The sequence below is a fragment of the Labeo rohita genome, chromosome 24, assembly GCF_022985175.1.
Source record: "Labeo rohita strain BAU-BD-2019 chromosome 24, IGBB_LRoh.1.0, whole genome shotgun sequence".
NCBI classification, from domain to species: Eukaryota; Metazoa; Chordata; class Actinopteri; order Cypriniformes; family Cyprinidae; genus Labeo; species Labeo rohita.
Window position 1 is genome coordinate 27,392,749 of NC_066892.1, and position 19,797 is coordinate 27,412,545.

General features: G+C 34.8%; 1 protein-coding gene across 4 annotated transcripts in view; it reads left to right on the top strand.

Annotated features, from left to right (window-relative positions):
- Positions 1-19,398, top strand: part of LOC127155516 (uncharacterized protein C18orf63) — a 28,706-nt gene extending 9,308 nt beyond the window's left edge. For all 4 annotated transcript variants that reach the window (XM_051097766.1, XM_051097765.1, XM_051097764.1 and 1 more), the window contains 10 exons: positions 261-302; positions 669-745; positions 2,838-2,944; positions 3,151-3,247; positions 5,102-5,187; positions 6,412-6,595; positions 12,713-13,273; positions 14,645-14,722; positions 15,973-16,095; positions 16,704-19,398. In XM_051097766.1, coding sequence (XP_050953723.1) covers positions 261-302; positions 669-745; positions 2,838-2,944; positions 3,151-3,247; positions 5,102-5,187; positions 6,412-6,595; positions 12,713-13,273; positions 14,645-14,722; positions 15,973-16,095 — 1,355 coding nt within the window. In that variant the 3' untranslated portion in view covers positions 16,704-19,398. The remainder of the gene's footprint in view (positions 1-260; positions 303-668; positions 746-2,837; positions 2,945-3,150; positions 3,248-5,101; positions 5,188-6,411; positions 6,596-12,712; positions 13,274-14,644; positions 14,723-15,972; positions 16,096-16,703) is intronic.
- Positions 19,399-19,797: the final 399 nt, after the last annotated feature.

Below are 19,797 nucleotides of genomic sequence, written 5' to 3' on the forward strand. Positions count from 1 at the left end.
GCTCGGTTAAAGCTTGCGTTCATGGCTCTCTTAAGTCTTTGGAGTTCTCTATCAGACCCCAGCAGAGAGAATTCACTATAATTGCAGCTCTCTTAGTGAATATGTGTGAGAGTTTTAAAACATGTCATCAAAAATTCTTCGTAATGATCTTACCAGATTGCAACACTCCCCATCACATAGTCTTTAATGAATTACCCAGAAAGCTCAATGCAGTTTATTTTATCATCTTAAAGTAATAGTGATTTTTCCTTCTTTCCCAGGAGAAGATTTCCTCAGTGACTCTGGAAAACTCAGTGCGGTTGGTAGGTGGAGGCGTCTGTATGCTTTGGCACGAGACTCTGCCGTTTGTTTTCACATTGTTAGACTGGAGTGACTAAGGTGGTTTAGTACTTGTATAGAAAAACACTTAAATGCATTCCTACTAGTGAAAACAGCATATTTTTGTGCTGTTTTGCTAGAATCTCTATAGCACCCTTTTGAATAATGTACTCCTTTTGCTTTATCCCAGAATCATCTGTGCTTTCAGAGTCACATTTATCATGTTACGCTCTACCCTAAAGCCTAGATGCCTTTCACAATTCACTCAGTAACTGATGATGATGACAGACAGATGTTCTCATTCTTACTGACTCATGCTTACGTCTTTACTCTTGTATATTCATTCACAGTGCTTGAGATGAGTATCACTGAGACTCAACTGTGTGTCAGTGTGGAAGCCAACACAGTCAGACTTCTTCCAGCTGTGGTAAGAAGTCAAGCACTTCCAGCCTGAATTCACATTCTCCAGTCTAGCCTCTTGTGACCTATGAACCTATGAATTTACTACCATTGTTATGTGTTACACATTTGCCTCGGTTCATGTCCTATGCCTTAGTTATCTACCTTACGTCAGCCTGATTGTGCTGAGTTAACAGGAGAAGGAAAAGCTTTTCATTGTTTGTTACTGTTGATTCGGATGACTAGCTGCACCCAAGTGGTGTGCTTATTATTTATATTCATAACAACAAGAGATAAGATCATTTAAACATTAATATAAACTATTTAGTGTATGTATATATATATATATATATATATACGTATATACAGTGCTGCTTTATATATATATATATATATATATGTATATAAAAATTGACAAAGAGAACCCAATTAAACAAATGAGATGACAATATATACTTTATCATTTGTTTTATTATGAAAAATTATCCAGCGTTAAATATTTGTGAGTTGCAAAAGTATGTGAATCTCTCTTATTTAAAGAACAGGGATCTATTAAAGTCTGATCATGTTTGTGAAAGTGAATCATGGCACATACAAAAGAGATCTCTGAGGAAAAGTTGCTGTTGCTCATCAGGCTGGAAAAGGTTACAAAACCATTTCTAAAGAGTTTGGACTTCACAGATCCACAGTCAGACAGATGTGTACAAATGGAGGAAATTCTAGACCACAGTTACCCTCCCCAGAAGTGATCAAACAACAAAGATCACTCCAAAGCAAGATGTATAATAGTTTCCAATGTTACAAAGAACCCCAGGGTAACTTCTACGCAACTAAAGGCCTTTCTCACATTGGTTAATGTTGAAGTCCATCATCAGGAGAACACTGAACAACCATGGTATGAATGAGTTGCAAAGAAAAAAAAAAACACTGCTGTCGGTCTGATGTCAAGTGTTTCTGTACTAAAGAATGGGCTAAAATTCCTACAAGTCGTTGTGCAGGACTGATCAGCAGTTACAAATAACGTTACCAGCAGTTATTGCTTCAAAAAGGGGTCACAACAGATACTGAAAGCAAAGATTCAAATACTTTTGCACCTTGCAAATATTTAACACTGGATTTAACACTTTTTCTCAATAACTAAATGACAAAGTATGTATTTTTGTCTTGTTTGTTTGATTGGATTCTCTTTGTCAAATTTAAGGACTGATGTTTTGCGTTATATTTATGTAGAAATATAGAAGAGGGTCCACAAACTTTCAAGCAGCACTGTATATATATGAAGAGTTCAGATGCAAAACCAGCTAAAAGCCATCTCGGTCAAAAATGAGATAATTATACTGAGTGAATGTTCCTGAGACATAGTATACGTCTATCAAATACTTTTACTTCAAACTCGCTAAAATTCCAGCCTCAGCCCACTAAGAAGTACCAGTACTTACATAGATATCAAATATAATGCACCACAAAACCAGTCTTAAGTAGCACAGGTACATTTGTAGCAATAGCCAAAAATGCATTGAAGGGGCCAAATGATCGATTTTTTTTTTAAATGCCAAAAAATCAGAAGGATATTAAGTAAAGATTGTGATCCATGAAGATATTTTGTAAATGTTCTACCTTAAATATATGAAAACTTAATTTTTGATTAGTAATATGCATTGCTAAGAACTAAAGGATTTTCTCAATATTTAGATTTTTTTTTGCACCGTCAGATTCCAGATTTTCAAGTAGTTATATCTCAACCAGATATTGTCTTATTTGTTCACCTTTCAGATGATGTATAAATCTTAATTAAAAAAAAATGGACTTATGACTGGTTTTGTGGTCCTGGGTCACATATAATAATTTCAGTAATTACTTGTATGTACATTTCAGTATATTCATTACAAATGAATACATAGATCATACAGATACATTGATCATATATTTGCATAAAATCATTTGGTATATGTTTATTTTAATTTAACAAATAGCTGTTAACACATTGAAATAATAATTGACAAATGAGATCAGTTATTCACAGTAAGATGTGAACTAGTCAAAGTTTGTATTGGATTGCAATATTTTCTGTTCCTGTTTTTGTGTAAGGTATTAATTTACACTCATCTGTCTTCTGACAGATAGAGGATTTTGATATTCCTGCTCCTGTGATGAAAAACTTCCTCCACGCTAATGATGCTGTACTGCACACAGTCATGCCAAATAACTGGTGCCATGTTCTGCCAAGGTAAGTATTGCGCATGTGCAATTACACCGCTTTCCGCTGTGTTGTTACACTTTCTAGAGCTGTACCATTGCTCTGATGTACTGATGGGCATCATGGAGGAAAAGGTCCTAATCGTAATGTCCGTTGTTTAGATTTAGACATATTGAATCAATACTATTCCTGCATTGTTTTTTTGTGTGTGTGTGTGTGTGTGTGTGTGCGGACAGTATGAAGAAAGGCCAGATCATTAGCATCAGTCACAGAATTCCACAGGAAAGCCCATTCCAATCTTACATGGAGTTTCAAAACCACTGGAGCAACATGGTAAACATTACCACCTGAGGAATATAATAGCGCACACCTCTCCTCAACAAGCACCATGATTTATTTCATACCTGTAGAACAAGTGTTGTTCAGACTTTATACCAAAGTTCAAAAGAATAGTTCACCCAAAGAAATTTACATTTGCTAAAGATTTACTCATCCTCAGGCCATCTGAGATGTAGATGACTTTGTTTTACGAATGAGAAAGATATTAAGAATGAGAGTCCAAACAGCTGATAAAAACATCACAATAATCCACAAATAATCCACATGACCATAGTCCATCAATTAACGTCTTGTGAAGTGAAAATATGCAAGTTTGTCATAAATCCATCAAGGTGTTTCCTATAAAATGTTTTTTTTTTTTTTATAGGTTTATAACTTTAAACCATCTCCTCATGCCAAAAATATGAGTTCATAATCCATAATAACACTTTCTTTTGTAAAAACTCCATCCTATGTTGTCGTCTCATGTCAAAATTCATTAACATATTTGTTTAGAAATGTTTTTGCTTGTAAATTGTGCTTGATCTGTGTATATTTCTCTCCTGATTCAGACAGGAAGACTTCTTCAGTTTAGAAAGCATTATTATGGATAGAAGACTTAAGTTAAAAACGTCTTGATGGATTTGTTTACTGTGAAACAAACAGCTTTTCACTTCACAAGCTATTAATTGATGGACTGGAGTGGTGTGGATTACGTAGATTGTTGTGATGTTTATGTTTGGACTCTCATTCTGACGGCACCCATTCACTGCAGGGGGTCCATTGGTGAGCAAGTGATGGAATGCTAAATTTCCTCAAATCTGATGAATAAACAAACTCATCTACATCTTGGATGGCCTGAAGGTTAGTGCGTTTTCAGCAGACTTTCATTTTTGGGTGAACAGTACCTTTACAAGCAATAGCAACTGTGATGCTTGCCTTAGCAAGCAGCATGAATAATTGCGTAAAGTTGGTGTTTAGTGATTTATTTGCTGATTAACCACCAAATGCATCATAGTTCATCTACAATAGATTCAAAACAATTTTTCATTGAATTATTAAATTAGAGCAAATAATTTACAGATCATTAGAGAGAGTGATTTATTCACAGGACTGCACTCCAATACAACAACATGGATTGACAGTAAATGGTCTCAGTTTCTGGCACAGCTTTTGTTGCTTACAGTTTGTAAACTGACTGTCATCCTGGTGCTAGATTGCTGAGACTCTGGAAGTGTTGCACTCTCTTGCCAGTCTGTTAATATGCGTGTGTTTGCACATGCAGTACAGTTTGTGTGTGTGTACGCGTTGTTCAGGTATACTCTATGTTATGGGGACAAAATGTCCCCACAAGGATTGCAGTATCCAAAATCCTTGTCCTTGAGGACATTTTTGGCCCTGTGAGGAAACAAGCTTACAAATCATACAGAATGAAGATCTAAAAAGGCAAAAAAAAAAAAAAACCTCTATAGAAGGTCCCCATAAACATGGAAATCCAACAAGTGTGTGTGCAAATGTATCTGTGTGTGTGTTTTCAGCACTCTGATCCTCTTCTGTTTGGTTTAGAGGTCACATTGTAACCTTTGATCACAAACAGACTCAGTTGTGAGGCTTGGCTTTATCAAACACAATTTGTATGTATGTGCAGACATGCACGCTTACCCATTTATACTGTATATATACCATCTGTTCAAACCTAAATCGCATCCAAATATTTAGTTTGAAAATGCTTGCTTGTTTACAAATATACACAAACACAGACAAACGCAAGATAATCTGCCCGTTAAAAAACGTAATGTCCCTAAACTGTATGAATGGCTCTGTCTTGCTCATCTGTCTGCCTCTTTAACTGTCTCTTTCTTGGTTTAGTATGGATATCAGCTCCCTTCAGCAAGTGAAGAAGACGTCATCTACTGCAGCGTGTACTTTAAACCAATAGGTGACAAGCTGTTCATGTATCCTTTAGTGAAGGTTCTAGTTTATGGTCAGTTCCCTGTTAAGATACTGATTTCAGCTGTGTTTATCCCAAATTTCGCTCTCAGTAAAATGGCGTAAACTTGTTCCAAACATCCATTTTTAATCTTTTAATGTGTGTGCTCGGTTTACAGCATCACAGTTTTAATCTTATAATCAATCTGAAGGCATCGTTGCTAATAAACATAAATTGTTTTTCAGACTGGTGGGTTACAAATTGAATGTGAAAAGTAGTAGAGCAGTCTGTCTTGATTGACGTTCATGCAACATGATAATGACACCTAGTGGACATGAGCCAGGCAGGTAGTTGAAATGGGTTCACATACTGTGCTACAGTATATACACTGAACACTGCCAACATGTGGAACAGTTTGCGTTGTACAACATTTCAATCATTAGTGTGATGCATTGTTGCCACATGACCTCATTATTACATTGCATGTACAATTATCTTCTTAATGATTACATGGTTATTTTGCATATTTAATCCAATTTAGGGAAAAACCTGATAGCTGTATAATCAACTGATGGATCAAGAATAGAATGTTAGAAATTATTTCTTGTTTGGTTATAAATGGATGGTGGTTGTTAAAAGTGTTTTTAAAAGTCTTGCCTAGGCTGCATTTATATGATGAAAAATATAGTAAAAACAGTAATATTGTGAAATATTATTCCAATTTAAAATAACTGTTTTCTATGTGAGTCTGTTTTAAAATGTAATTTATTCCTGGAATCAAATCTGAATTTTCAGTATCATTACTCCAGTGTCTTCAGTGTCACATGATCCTTCAGAAATAATTGTAATATGCCAAATTGTTGCACAAAAAATATCTGCCTAGTGTACTCAGTATACATACTTTAGTTAATAGTGAAGGAATAGTCAGAGTAGCAGCCGTCATCTGTGTTTCATCACAGTATATGCAATGAGTCCCAGAACTCTGTAAATTCACTCCATTCCCAAACATGTTTCCCATTATTAATATTACATAACCCCCATTTTCACACTTGGGCTAGATCTCTGCACATAATGAATCAGGTCTGCATTTACATCACACAGTGCAGGGACAAATTAAGGATTATAAACAAACCATACATTTTTAATGATGCCCCGTTTGCATCTTATTTATTTATAACTGCTTTGTTCTTTGTTTTTTGTTTTTTCTCTGTTGGCAGCCAAAGATAAATATCCTTGACTTGCTGCTCAGATATCCACTGTGCTGTATCCGCACTCAGCCGGTACAGTGCTTTTCCAGAGTGGACCTGCAGGGGGTGCTGGGAACCTTCATATCAGACCTGCAGGCCGGACTAGAGAGTGTGTGTGGTTTTCCAGTGCGGATGACCTGCAAGCCTTGCTACTACAGCAATGAACTGAACAGACCTGACACTCAGGTACTGCATACACATACACGTGTCCATAAACACAAACATGCTGTCACTCAGCTTACTTTCCTGCTGACAGCAATAAAGTAGCAATCAATTGGATTTGACATCAAGTACTGCACTCTGCTTCTTAGCATTACATCTGACATTGTCCGATTTGTTATGACTGTGCTCATCTGCAGCACAGCTGCATCTTGATGTGTTGCTTTATGGATGTTCCAAAGCCACTGAAATGCATTTGTTATCCAGATTTTACATTCATGCTGTGAAAGTGGATTATGCAGACGGTAGAAATCCTTTTAAAATGAAATTAGAAACATGTTTTGTAGACTTTAAATACTTTTGGAAAGCTGCCATGTTGAGTGGTGTGGCATGCTATTCTCAAAATAAAACAAATTATTTGATACAGCATTTTGCGATTTTTCTTAATTATTATGTATGCAACTATTATGGCCTGATTAAAAAATAAATAAATAAATAAAAAACACCAGTTACAAACAGATTATATGTTGGAGCAATTTCATATTTTAGAAATAAAAGTGAAATATTTATAATTATTAAAATATTAATGGACCTGCAGTAGATACTTCTTTATGGCAAAAGAAAAATATTTTTAAAATAAATATGGCCAAAAACTGCATGTACAGCAAATTTTCTAGATTTTTATGCATGCTTTCACACCACTAATTAATTAGAATTTAGTAAAAAATTAAAAATGTGATTAAATACAGCGAATAAATTAAAATAAATGGTGATCAGTTACAGACAGATGATATATACGTTCCCTTTTACAATCTATGTTGGACCAATTTTATATTTTATAAATAAAGATGAAATATTTAAATGTATTAAAGTTTGAGTAGACCTGCAGTAGATTATTTCTTTAAGGCAAGTTTTCTTAATTATTATGCATGCATCCTTGATGGCCTGATTTTAATTAATTTGTCACACCAAAGTTATAATCTAGTAAATGTGATGAATTATAGTGAATAAATTAAAAGAAATCTTGGCCGTTTACATACAGATGATAAACATGTTCCCTTAAGCATGTTGCGATTTTTCTTTATTATTATGAATGCAGCTTTTATGGCCTGATTAAAAAAAAAAGAAAGAAAAAGAAATGAAAAAAAAAACACCAGTCACAAACAGATTATATGTTGGAGCAATTTTATATTTTATAAATAAAAATTAAATATTATAAGTATTAAATTATTAATGGACCTCGTGTAGATTACTTGTTTATGGCAAAAGAAAAAATATTTTAAAATATGTTCAAAAACTGTCCACAGCCATATTGCATACATTTAAATAAAATTATTTTGTACAGCAAATTTTCTTAACTATTATTATGCATGCATTTATTATTATTTATTTATTATATTATTATTATTATTATTATTATTATTATTATTATTATTATTATTATGCATGCATTTGTTTATGTCACACCACAATTAGAATTTAGTAAAAAATTAAAAATGTGATTAAATACAGTGAATAAATTAAAAGAAATGGTGATCAGTTACAGGTAGATGATGTGTACATTACATTACAACATCTATGTTGGAGCAATTTTATATTTTATAAATAAAAATGAAATATTTAAATTTATTAAACTTTCAATGGACCTGCAGTAGATTACAAACAAAAATACTAAAAAATATAAATACTATGATTAAGCCTTATTTATTAAAAACTTCTTTTGACGTTAGTATATACATTTAAATCTTCATTTAAAACTAAAATATTTTGTAAAGCAAATTTTCTTCATTATTGTTCATTAGAGTGCGGATCGGGCCGCATTTTTCTGTCCGAGCCCGGCCCGCGTCCGACTGAGCAGTAACCGAACCCGACCCGAGCCCGACAGGCATTAAGATATTTATGTCCGAGCCCGATCCCAGCCCGACACAGTTAAAATCTAATTTTTTTCTCATACTAATGACACATGCACTTTTTTTGTGTGGAAAGCCCGCTTTTATTAAGCAACTGTAGGAGAGCATCAGCGCACACAAGGGGCAAAAAGCGCCGTTATAACACAGGTGCACACACAAGAGACTTTATCATATAGCCAATTGAAATTAAATAAACATAGCCCAACAAAAAATGGCCCAAGCTAACAGAACAAAATCAAACAATACAAAAATAACAAAACAAACATAAAAATTAAATAATAACACAACAGGTTTTGTGGGCCTATCGATAACATTAACAGTGTCCCCAATACGCACGTCGTTCGTTGTCCTGGCTAGTTTGACATATTTCCGCATACAGGAAGACGGATTTGGGGTAATATTTTACATTTATTTTAATCACAAAAACGAACCTTTGCATCAAGTGAAACAGCCCCATTGGCTACCTACTAAGCAGTTTTAAATTTTAAATGGTCAATGCCTTATCGCGCTGATGTGACCGAGCCCGACCCGAACCCGAGCATCCTTTCTAAATATCTGTCCGAACCCGGCCCGGCCCGTCGGGTACCGTCGGGCTCAGGTCGGGTATCCATCCTCTATTGTGCATGCAGCCTTGATGACCTGATTTGAATTAATTTGTCACCCCAAAGTTAAAATCTAGTAAATATGATGAATTATAGTGAATAAATTAAAAGAAATCTTGGCCGTTTACATACAGATGATAAACATGTTCCCTTTTACTCCCATATAAATCTGAAATGTTGATGCTGATTGAAGTCCTTGGATTCGTAATACATCAACCGCCCACATCACAGTGATCAAAAGAGACAGCGTCTCAAAACACTTCACTGCACATGCAATGTTTATTAATGACTGCAGCTTACAACAAGACCAGAACCATCCACTTCAATTGCTAACAGCAATATTTGTCAAAAACGTGGCCTTGAGGGTGGTGCATGTACTCTGACAGGATGCACAATGGTGTGTCAGTGACCCAGATCAGGCTTATGTCATTTCCTCATCACAATCACCCTCTTCTTCAAAGTTTCCTTTTTTTACTCTTGTTGTCCGTAAAAATGCAAAAGATAAAATTTGCGAACTTATAAAAACCTCATCTTTTAGCCTTTCACAACTGAGTTGTTTGATTAGAACACATTGTCAGCTTTAGCTATAATATCAATGCATAAATTATTGTATTGGACACTTTTTATATTGGTTTTCTTTTTATTAAAGTCATTATTTAAAAAGTCCCTTGTTAAGAAGCTGAATTATAGAAATCGTAAACTTTCTAAAAATAATATAATAATAACTCACAGTCAAAGCAGAGCAAATGACATCACACACATACGGGAAGTGTTTATATGGACAGGGAGCAAAGTAGTGTGGTCTGCCTACTAAAACAATCCTTGACTTTGTCGGATAATTGACACTTACCATTTATTTCACAGAATGCAAGAGTTTCCAGTAAGAACAATACATGATACTACATTAGATCATTTCTTCCAGTTAGTTGTTGTTGGCGCATGGAGGAGAGTGTAACAGTCAGCCAGATGGGTTAAGGTTTAATTTATACTGGCCAGAGCTGAGGGTTGATGTTATTAAACTTTGACAAATGCTGTGAAACATGATTTGAAACACTATATGTGCCGTATGTTAGTACAGATGGAAATCTGGCGCAGAGGACGCCTTCGTTAATCTCAAAGACTGTAATGATTGATAATGGCAACATTAGGCAGCAATGATTAACTGACTGGTTAATTGATGTTGGATGTACAGAAGCATACTAGCGCCAGCATCATTATAAGCATACATGTTCAACACAAATAATAGTTTAACTAAGAGGGACCTTACAGACTTTGTTATCAAGAAAGTGTTTTTCCATGTCTCTGAGAAAGCTCACAGATGTGGAGATAGAGTCAGTCTGCTTTAATAAAACCGGATGTTTTGGGGTCATTTAAGTGTTGCAATGCATGTTGGAGCAATTCCATATTTTATCAGTAAAATTAAATATTTAAATATTAATAGAGTAGTTGTAGTGGATTATGTCTAGACAAAAGTATATATATAAATATATAACTTAAAAATAATACTATAATAGTAATTACAAATATTCCACACCGCCACCATTTTACAGTTGATTTATTACATACACTACCAGTCAGAAGTTTTTGAACAGTAAGATATTTAATGATTTTTAAAGAGGTCTCCTCTGCTCACCAATCCTGCATTTCATTGATTCAAAGTACAGCAAAACAGTCAAATTTGAAATATTTTAACTATTTAAAATAACTGTTTTCTATTTGAATATATTTTAAAATATAATTTATTTCTGTGATTCAAAGCTGAATTTTTTGCATCTATGCTCCAGTCACGTGATCCTTCAGAAAACATTCTAATATTCCATTTTGCCACTCAAAAAAAAAATAAATAAAATGTATTATTATTATTACGTTGAAAAAAGCTGAGTAGAATTTTTTCAGGTTTCTTTGATGAATAGAAAGTTCAGAAGAACAGCATTTATCTGAAATAGAAATCTTTTGTAACATTATAAATGCCTTTATCATCACTTTTGATCAATTCAAAACATCCTTGCTAAATAAAAGTATTTCTATAATTTCTTTCCAAAAAGAAATAAAATAAAATAAAAATTATTATGCAGGCTTGGTGAGCAGAAGAAACTTTTGTAAGAGCATTAAAAATCGTACTGTTCAAAAACTTTTGACTGGTAGTAGAGCTGGGTATCGAGTTTGATACTTTTTACGCACCGACCAAAAAACCTCTTGTCGTTCGGTACCAAACTTCGATACCTAAGAGGTTAATCACGTCAACGTCATTGTGCCAATAAGCCTGCAGCACTAGGTGTGTTCGACTAGAAGCAGCACCGCACAGATCGGCGGCTTTCACACAATGCAGAATGCGCAGCCCTTCAGAGCACAGCGACAAAAGTTCAACTAATTTGAACTTTGAGTGCGGCTTGCACGCAAGTGGTGCGCTCCGCTGCGTGTGCAGTTTGGCCGACGCAGCAACAAACCGATCCAAAAGCATACGAAGCAGTTTGCTCTCTATAGCACCTGCTTGTTTACATCGGTTACACTCAGAGATGTGGCTCACACGTGAGGCTGTAGCGTGAAAGCTTGTGTAAGGCTACATTTACACTGGTTTGCTTTTGTTTAAAAAATTATAACAATCTTCATCCATACTGGCATTTCAGAAAAGATATCTGTCCATACTACACGACCGAAAGTGAGCGTTAAGTGATCATTCACGAGCACTGTAGCATGATGCTACAAAAGATAATAAAAACTCATTTTAAACCACCAGCGAGGGCTTGTAATAACTTCCGTTTGCCGTCGAATGTGTGTTTTGGCCATGTAATGTTGTTTAAATATGTTATGTCCTATGAGTCAGAACAGCATTTGCAGAAGAGAGAAGGCATATAACATTATACATACCGACAGACTAGTGCTCATCAGTAAATTAGTGAAAAAATGAATAGAAATGATTCTGTCTGAGGTATGCATTTTAGGTATGCACACTAGTGCACGAACATGCACTAGTGTGAATGTAGCCTAACAGATGTATAAACTGAAAACTTTTTGAGCTTTATTCAAATTATTTTCACTGATTTATGGTGTTGGATATATTTTGTGCCTTTGTGCAGTGGCTCAATAGTCTTTGAATCTGTATAAATGTCAATAAGCTGAAAAAAAAATTGAGATAATGTAATCTTGTTAAATTGATTTCATAAAATTGGTATCGAAAAAAGTATCATTAAGGAACCGGTATCGAAGTCAAGGTATCGGTATCGGCATCGATATCGAAAATTTTTGAACGATACACGGCCCTAACTGGTAGTGTATAATAAATGTATTATTTTATGGTTAAAATCATCTGAAATATTTATATATTTATACCACAATTTATATATTTAATGTCAATTTTGGTTCAAGATATCATGTCTGTAGTGTTACATTTTTATGTATTAATCATTTTGGACTCATTTTGGATTTTGGAGTGATAATAATAATTTAAGAAATTTGAAAACTTCATGAAAATGTAATGGTAAATTGAAGGGTCAGTGGACCTTTAATGAATTATTTTTAAGCCATTGGTGGTTTGCAACAGCACAGAATCAACCATAATTGCACACTTACACAGGAACTTTACACAGGAAATGTTTCCTTATTCACAATCTCCTCTTTCTTTACATTTTTAGTGCTTTGGGCCCCTGCCTGCAAACGTGACAACGGAAAACAGCAGCAGAGCTGTACTGAACCAGCTTCCCAGCAGCTGCCCACGGATTGCTGCGCAGCCCCGCTCCAGTCAGTGTGACTCAACTGGAAAACAGACTGAAACAAAAAAGAGATTTAGTTTGGATTCGTCTCTTGACCAGAAAAGATGGACGACCTCCAACTTGGCAACTCAGCTCTCTTCTTCTCCCACTAATGTTCATTTTACTCACATCCAGCCACAATCTGCACTTCCGAGACCAAAGCTTGTGCCAATCTTCAAAAACAAATCACACACCCGCCATGTGAACGTGACTGAGATGCTTGCAGCGAAACAGCAGCAGGGGTTGGAAGGGCAGAAGCTGAAGACAGTTATAAGGCCTCTGTCATCTACTTGTCTGTCATCGCCTCCAGCCCCGGAGCGGATGACTTTACCCTTTTCTAAGAGGAAGGAAAAGACCAACAGCGGTGTGACTAGGAATCTGCCTCCTCTGCCTTTAGTACAGACACAGCCTCAAATCATACCTAAGATTCCCAGCAATGGAGGAGTAAGTAAGCTGTGCAAACAAGCAGCAATTTGTCCTGTACCAACAACCTGTTGGATTTCTTATCAAGTCCATTATATTCATTATATATAGTATGTCCAGTTATTTGAAATCATGAAATACAATACAATTTAAAAACAATAGCTTATTAAAAGTTTAACAAAAATTCAATGTTTGAGGCCCTATAAAATAAATACTTTTTCGTTCCCAAATTCCATTATATTTTTTCCCCAAATTCTGTAATTTCCATTTTACTGGTTAAATTACATTTTAGTAATTAAAAAGCATGTCCAATTATTTGAAATCATGAAATTCATACAATTTAAAACAACAGTTTATTAAAAATTTAATAAAAAACTACAATTTTAAGCCCCTATAAAATAATTTTTTTCTCAATTTCCATTATATTTTTACCAGATTCTGTCTCCCATTTTACTGGTTAAATTAAATTTTGAGTAATCAAAAAGCATGTCCAATTATTTAAAATCATGAAATTCGTACAATTTAAAACAACAGTTTATTAAAAGTTTAATAAAAAAACTACAATTTTAAGGCCCTATAAAATATTTTTTTTTCTCAAATTCCATTATATTTTTTACCAGATTCTGTCTCCCATTTTACTGGTTAAATTACATTTTAGTAATCAAAAAGCATGTCCAATTATTTAAAATCATGAAATTCATACAATTTAAAAACAACAGTTTATTAAAAGTGTAATTTTTTTTAATTTTTAAGGCCCAATTAAAATACATTTATTTTTTTCTCACATTCCATTATATTTTTTCAAAATTCTGTGGCTTCCATTTGATTGGTTTTATTGCTATTTGTAATTAAATGAAGGCATAAAACATTACATTTTAAAATAATTAAATTGTTAGTCAAATGACAAATAAACAATTCCTTTTATTTTATGACAAACAAAGTGCTTCATAACAGAAGTTTAGAGTTAAAACTAAAACATGAAACAAAAATTGTGTGGTTATTCCTTAAAAAATAAAAAATCTGTGACATTCTGCATTATATAGTAAATCTCGTTTTTATGACTGGATTCCCATGATTCTGTCTGCGTTTTGCACATCTCAGATCTCAAAGGGCCCTAATTTGTAAGCAGTTAAACTTACAATAAGTGAGCACCTTAGCAAATGCATGTCAAGTTTTGCACTGGCAAGCAGCACTTACATTTTCCCACTTAGAAAATGTAAAAATATAGTTTGCAAATTGTTGTATTTCTCATGTGACAACCAGTACGGGGCACAGATTTAACAAGACTAGGAAAATAAATCAGTGCAGTTCCCTGAAAATAATTGATGAACCTACATGAATGATTAAATCTGGTGTAGTGCTTCTAATGGATCCTGTCTCGACATCTTTCAGGGGGACGTGTTTGAGTCAAAACCAAAGAGGCTCAAACAGAGTGTGCAGGACGTGGAAATGTATGCGACAAGCAATCAGGTACTTTGGTGTATTACTTACAGTCTATTTTTCTATTAATGATTTTTTTTATATCTATATTGCACAGGTATAAAATGTACCATAGAAATAATCTTCATAAGAACATTTTGTTATGTTTGACTCAGACACTTTAAAGCTGTAGTTTGAGTGTTTGAGGGTCACTTTTGCAGGGCAGAACAGTCTGCTATAGTCCAGAAGCCCAGCAGCGTGACTGCTTATTGGCACGCAGAATCTAAATGAACCCATTACAAGCCTGGCATGTGTTCATGGTCTTGATTGAATGTCATTAAGAGAGAAGATGAGCTCATAATTTTTCTTTACGATGGAGGCTACTAACAGGTGCAGCCATATATAAACTCATATCAGATCTTTAATTTGTGTGATGCATAATGTTGCCATTGCTGGTTCATGTTGTTGCTTGATGGGTGACCTTGGACTGTAACGAGTGTTGTAACGCTTTTTAGCTCTTCTACAGCTCTAGTACTGAAAAGTTTGGGTTCTTTTCAAAATAAATTAATACTTTTATTCAGAAAGGATGCATTGCATTAATCAAAAGTGAGAGTAAAGACATTTATAATGTTGCAAAAGATTCCTATTTCAGATAAATGCTGTTGCTTTGAATTTTTCTATTCATCAAACTATTCTATTCATACACTGATAATAATCATAAGTGATTCTTGAGCAGCAAATCAGCACAATAGAATGATTTCTGAAGGATCATGTGACACTGAAGACTGAAATAATGATGCTAAAAAATCAGCTTTGCATCACAGTAATAAATTACATTTTAACATAACGAAATAGAAAACAGATATTTTAAATTGTAATAATATTTTACAATAGTACTATACAGAACTGTATTGCCTGTATTTTACTAAATTCCCAATTCTCATTCATCTATTTAATATCAAGTAATTTCCTGGTCTGTGCAGATTCTGCTTATTTATATAGAATTGGTTATGTTTATACGGTTTTGTAAAATTCACAAAAATCTGTTATAAAATTCTTCTCAACTCTGCCCTTTACATTTTTGTTTATTAAATATTTTGGATAATTTATAATGTATCAGCTACCAGTAAATGTAGCACTTGATGCTTAATTTAGAACGTTTGTATCATGTTTAAATCCACTCTGTAGAACATTAGTGGAGGAAAATGTTGCAGATTCTGTCAGTTATTTGTTGTGGTTCAAATTAAATCAGTTTTCAAGCTGCAAATGAAACTTAGTAAGGTTTTTTTTCCTGCTTTCAGCACTCAAAGGTCAACTCTGTGACTCTGCAGGCATGGTTGAAAAGTCGAGGGATCAATGTGCGCTCAAAGGATAAGAAAGAGGAGCTGGTGTCAAAGGTCATGAGGTGTTTGAGTGAACGTTAGGTGTGTTGGGTTCAGTTACTCACCTAAAAAAAAACACTAATAGAGACCTTGCATACTGAGTTTTTGTTTGTTCCATTGATAAACTCTGTTGACATTTCAGTATGTTTGCTATGATGAGTTACACCATATTCATTGCACATGAAATTTGGCTTTAGCCTTTTGTTTTTTCAAGCAAGACCTTGTAAGCTAAAATCTGTTGTTTAATTGAATCCAGAGTTTGGAGACAGCTGCAGATAAAAAAATAACATGTCTTTCTTTGTAAAATAGTCCTTTATTCTTTACTTGTTTTTCATTTGTCAACCCTGTTACATTTAGTGCAACTGTTTAGTCAAACTCTGCCCTGACTTTAATCAAGACTTTGGAAAAGAACCAGAGGAAAGCATCATAACTTTGTCTCAGATGTTTCTTCTAAAATTCTTCAGAAGTAAAATCAAACACAAATGAGATGATTATTGACATGCAGTAAGATTACAGAACTATATAATTCATGAAAATAGCAGCTCAGAAATTTAACAGGGAGATTATCTTAAAATCTCGTCTTTTGATTGCAGACATCAGTATTCATCGGATAAAAAATTTTGATTTTTGTTTCTTGCATGTTTTCGCAGCGATCTTGCCTAACATACAGAATTTCAGTTGGCAATAATGAATCCCAGCACTGCTGAAAACAGTGATGCAAGGTGACTTTCCTCAACCCCTAATGACACCGCAGACTCCCAAAGAAGAGTGAAAGTCGAGTCAGAGGCTCTTGACTGAGATGGAAATCAGGCCCAACCACTTTGATGGCTAATGATAGGGGCCAAATTACGCCACTTTCTGTATCTTAAAAGAGCATGATCACTCTTGTCTCTGCTGCCCTTTATACTGACAGAGCTTAATGATCCATACATATCTGACTTGAAAAGCTGTGCAGTACGTAGGAGGTCATGCAAAAGCAAGAATGCATCTCTGCAGGGCAAATATTGTCAGGCTTGAAAAAGTGCCGTGCATTTTGCACATCAAAGATCTGAATGTGAAACAGACTTGCTACCCACCACGCTGTGACTAACAGGGTGACTGTTATTCATTACCGTAACGGCTTCTAATATCAGCATGTTTAATTGACGCATGGCTTGTTTATAGTGGCGAACAGGGGTTAGTAGTTGATTTATCGACTCTTAGTTTAAGTCTTCAACTTCACGTCACAGATAAAGAAAAATGTTCCTTGAAAATAGTTCCCACGCTTTGCGGAATCAGGCCTTCTTTTTGGTCTGCATCAGCACAGGCGGTGATTGATAGATGATGTATTTGAAATTTTGCAACCGATGGTGTTTCTGCCTAAATCAGTCTGTCATATTTCATTTCAGAGACTACAATACACATATTCACATGCGGTTGCGTTTCTGTTATTTTTCGTAATTTACTGACATCAATGCACCCTAGTATGCACTTTTGTTAAGGTGCCAGTCGCCACGAGGCACGGTAAAAATTCCCGTCTCCTGCGTGCCGGTTCATGCTCTCATCTCACAGTACAGGCCTCAGGACCGCTCTAATTTAGAGTGTTTACCTCAATTCTGACCTGCCAGATCACACTTACAACCAGATTAATATACAGAGTCAAGGAGTCTGCTGCTATAATTTATGAGCTTCTACAGTTAAAGCACTGAAGTACCATATTAACTGCTGGATTGAGTGAGAAATGATGGGCTATTTATATATAATGCTAGATAACCCAAATTGCTTGTGTATTTTTATTTCTTTGAACTATAAAAAGGAGTTAAATTTGGTCGACCAGGCCAACCAATCAGCAAGAAGTATGTGGGAAGATTGTATTCGCTGTTTCACTCTTTTGCAATTCCCAGTATTATGATTCAGTCGTGATAAAACATCACAATAATCCACAAGTAAGCCATACGACTCCAGTACATCAATTAATGTCCTGACAAGAGAAAAGCTGCATGTTTGTAAAAATTAAATTCATCATTAAGATAATTTAACTTTAAGCTGTTGCATCCGGCCATAACCTGTGTCTGTATTATCGGTTTGTCCAATGAAAAGTCTTCTTGTCTGAATCAAAAGAGAAATATGCACAGATCAAGCACCATTTACAAGTGAAAACAGTTCTAAACAAATATGTGGGTGGATTTTGATGTGAGAGGATAACAGGAGATGGACTTTTAATGGAGGAAGCATTATTATGGATTATGAACTTGGCCAGAAGCAACAGTTCAAAGTTTATATTAGTTATGGATTTGTTTTGTTAAAAACATAGCTTTTAGTTTCACAAGATGTTGATTGATGAACTGGAGTCATGTGGATTACTTGTGGATTATTATCATACAAAAATAATACATGTTGTCTACAAAATACTACTATTGCTCAAGCTTCTAAATCTTCAAGCTAACAAAATATCGGTAAAATGCTATAAATTTCTGTCCTCAGAAATAATGAAAATATGCAAATGTTAATGTAAAAAAAGTGAACCTTCACACATTGCTTTCCCAAATGCAGGTTAAACTATTATAAGCTGTATGTACAGTGGAGGTCAAAATTTTACGTACACCTTGCAGAATCTGCAAAATGTTAATTATTTTACCAAAATAAGAGGGATCATACAAAATGCATGTTATTTTTTAAGACGTGATTCGTAGTAGTGATGGGAAGTTCTGATTATTTTACCGACTTGAACCTTTGAGTCTCGTTCAACAAAATGAACAAATCTTTTTTCAAGTCATTTCGTTTATTTTAACAAAATAAGCATCACATGACAGCCCCATAAGATGAACGAGCGACGAAAGACTTGAAACAGGTGAATTAATTCCAGTACAGAACCTAATAGGATGTTGTGCATGCACGACTGAACAAATCACTCTCCGAGACGACTTGTTCTTCCCGAGTCACTTTAAAGATTTGTTCAAGAATGCGCATCCCAGAGCCTGTGCTACACCAGCTTTTGTGCTTAAAACGTATTTTAAAAATAATTTTCGAAAACAGTTTTTGAATAATTTTCGAAAATGGTTTTGCTAAAAAGGACCCTTCTTCCTCAGCTGGGATCGTTTAGAGCCATCAAATTCGGGGCACCAATGAAGTCCATTATATGCAGAAAAATCCTGAAATGCTTTCATCAAAAACCATAATTTCCTTACGACTGAAGACAGAAAGCCATGAACATCTTGGATGACAAGGGGCTGAGTAAATTATTTGAATTGTTGTTCTGGAAGTGGACTTCTCCTTCAATACTCTGTCCTTACCTGAATGATCCACAGCTGTTTTTTTTTTTGTTGTTGTTGTTTTTTTAAGTGATAGTTGTTTATGAGTCCCTTGTTTGTCCTGAACAGTTAAACTACCTGCTGTTCTTAAAACAAATCCTTAAAGTCCTGCAAATTCTTTGGTTTTTCAGCATTTTTGTCTATTTGAACCCTATCCCACAATGATTGTAGGGCTGTGACGGTGGCAGATTTTTTCCACCACGGTGGTAATGGACCAGCTACCGTCGGTGGCGCGGTGTTGATATATTTATATATATATTTTGAAACATAACAAACATGCGTGTTTATTACAACCTTGTCCAACCCTTGTCCGGTGTTGAACAGGAGCGCTGCACAAAAATGAAACGAAACTGAGCGAATACTTGCCTTACAGTCAGGATTCTATATCTATAGAAAGCTATTGTGTGCGTATGAACGCAATTCTGTTCAAAAGTTTACACCCCTGGTTCTTGAT